The sequence below is a fragment of the Psammomys obesus genome, unplaced genomic scaffold (assembly GCF_907164565.1).
Source record: "Psammomys obesus unplaced genomic scaffold, mPsaObe1.curated_primary_1811, whole genome shotgun sequence".
Lineage (NCBI taxonomy): Eukaryota > Metazoa > Chordata > Mammalia > Rodentia > Muridae > Psammomys > Psammomys obesus.
This window is the reverse complement of record NW_026596030.1, coordinates 103,882-106,513: the sequence shown is the minus strand read 5'-3', so window position 1 is coordinate 106,513 and position 2,632 is coordinate 103,882. Positions and strand designations below refer to the sequence as shown.

Below are 2,632 nucleotides of genomic sequence, written 5' to 3'. Positions count from 1 at the left end.
TATCTGCCGCTCCCTCACGGCTCCAACCACAGCTTATTTTTATACATATGATTGTTGGTCTGCATGTGTTACATACACCACATATGTCTGTCTCTTCCTGTGCCCAGCATAGAGGTAACAACCTTCTCTCTCTTATGAAGCAGAAATACATATTTTTAAGGAAATTTATGATTTTATTGTAGAAAGCAAAGACACTAAGAAATGGAAGAAAGTCACAGCATGGCACAGGGGAATATAGGTACAAACGAGGCTGTTGTTCTGGGAGAAGCATATAGCAATCGAGGTCAGGGAGGAACTGCTGACCAGCTTCTTCCCTGGCAGTGTCCTAGCAACAGGCTGGTGCCCGGCTGATGGCTGACATGGAGGAGGCTAAAGGTTAGGGGCACTGGTGATTCGCTTTAGGGGAAGACTAGAGACAGACACATGTGCTGGGGTGGAGGGTGGCATGGGTCCAGGGTCCACAGGTTTGGCTTCCATGGTGCTGCCAAGCTCAAGCCCCTTTCGTGGCTTCTTCAATATGAGGTACAAAGCCATAATTGGCATTGGAATTAAAGGTCACAGAGCATGTCCATGATTTTGAGTTTGTGTAGGTCTCACTTGGCACCATTACTTCTTCATATTTTTGCCCATGGGTGTTTCTCAAAGTCTTCAATGGACCGTCTCCTCTCGGGGATAACAGCAAACATTTGGAAAAGGGGGTTTTCAAGTGGTGGATAAACATGATCCCAATCATAATCTGTACCTGTGATGATCTTCACCTCTGTCTCTTTTTAAGTTTTGTCCTTTGAAGGGATAGTAATGAGAGACCAAAAGATTAAAAATCAGGCAGGGAGGAACTTCTGACCAGCTTCTTCCCTGGCAGTGTCCTGGTAACAGGCTGGTGCTGGGCTGAGGGCTGGGCATGGAGGAGGCAGAGGTTGGGGGCACTGGTGATGTGCTTTAGAGGAAGATGAGATAGAGACAGACACATGTGCTGGAGTGGAAGGCGGTGTGGGTCCAGGGTCCACAGTCTTGACTTTGGTGGTGCTGTCAAGGTCAAGCCCTTTTTGTGTCTTCTCCTTCCAAATAAGGTACATAGACATAATTGGCATTGAAATTAAACCCAAGGCCACAGAGCATGTCCACGATTTTGTGATATGGGTAGGTCTCACTTGGCACCTTTACTTCACATATTTTTACCCATAGGTGTTTCTCCTGTTATTATGGTGACCATTTGAACAAGGAGGTTTTCAAATGGAAGAGAAACATGATCCAGAACTTAGTATGTACCGGTGATGATCTTTGCCTCTGTCTTTTAAGTTTTGTCCTTTGAAGGGACATTGAGAGAGACCAAAAATTAAAAATCATGCAAGGAGGAACTTCTGACCAGCTTCTTCCCTGGCAGTGTCCTGGCAACAGGCTGGTGCTGGGCTGAGGGCTGAGCATGGAGGAGGCCAAAGGTTGGGGACAGTGGTGATACGCTTTAGGGGAAGACTACAGACAGATGCATGTGCTGGGGTGGAGGGTGGTGTGGGTCCAGGGTCCACAGGCTTGTCTTCTATGGTGCTGCCAAGGTCAAGCCCCTTTCGTGCCTTCTCCTTCAATATAAGATATAGCCATGATTGGCATTGAAATTAAAGCCAAAGTCAGAGAGCATGTCCACAATTTTAGGGTCTTTGTAGGTCTCACTTGGCACCTTTACTTCACATATTTTTACCCATGGGTGTTTCTCCCTGTTATTACGGTGACCATTTGGACAAGGAGGTTTTCAAGTGGCAGAGAAACATGATCTGGAACTTAATATGAACCCGTGATGATCTTCGCCACTGTCTCTTTTAAGTTTGGTCCTTTAAAGGGACAGTAATGAGAGAGAAAAAGATTAAAAATCAGGCAGGGAGGAACTTCTGACCAGCTTCTTCCCTGGCAATGTCCTGGCAACAGGCTGGTGCTGGGTTGAGGGCTGAGCATGGAGGAGGCCAAGGGTTGGGGACAGTGGTGATGCGCCTTAGGGGAAGACTAGAGACAGATGCATGTGCTGGGGTGGAGGGTGGTGTGGGTCCAGGTCCACTGGCTTGGCTTCCATGGTGCTGCCGAGGTCAAGCCCCTTTTGTCCCTTCTCCTTCAATATCAGGTATATAGCCATAATGGAATTAATCCTAAGGTCACAGAGCATGTCCACAATTTTTGGTCTGGGCAGGTCTTACTTGGCACCTTTACTTCACATATTTTTACCCATGGGTGTTTCTCAAGGTCTTCAATGGACGGCCTCCTTTCTGGGATAGTAGTGAGCATTTGGAAAAGGAGGTTTTCAAGTGTCGGAGAAACATGATCCGGAACATAATATGTATCTGTGATGATCTTTGCCTCTATCTCTTTTAAGTTTTGTCCTTTGAAGAGAAGGTAATGCGAGACCAAAGCATTAAAAATCAGCAGCAATTATTAATATTTAAGGCCTGAACTAGGTGGGTAGAGAAGCCCAGCAATGCCCTGAGGGGAAGAACCCACCTTACTGCATTCTTTCCCTACTAACTAGAGATATGTTGCTAGGAAACAGGCCCATCCACTTAGGGAGGGACACCAGATCATTAATGGTTTGGGGACCTTCCTATAGCCAATCAATTCAAAATGTAGCATTTTGACCAAGATGCTTGCC

General features: G+C 46.4%; 1 protein-coding gene across 1 annotated transcript in view; it reads right to left on the bottom strand.

The window, feature by feature from the left end:
* Nucleotides 1–14: 14 nt before the first annotated feature.
* The window catches only part of LOC129686709 (putative sperm motility kinase W), a 6,963-nt gene continuing 4,345 nt past the window's right edge, over nucleotides 15–2,632 (bottom strand). The window contains 3 exon segments of the mRNA XM_055620720.1: nucleotides 15–537; nucleotides 1,042–1,158; nucleotides 2,191–2,378. Of these exon segments, the coding sequence (XP_055476695.1) occupies nucleotides 370–537; nucleotides 1,042–1,158; nucleotides 2,191–2,378 (473 nt within the window). The 3' untranslated portion in view covers nucleotides 15–369.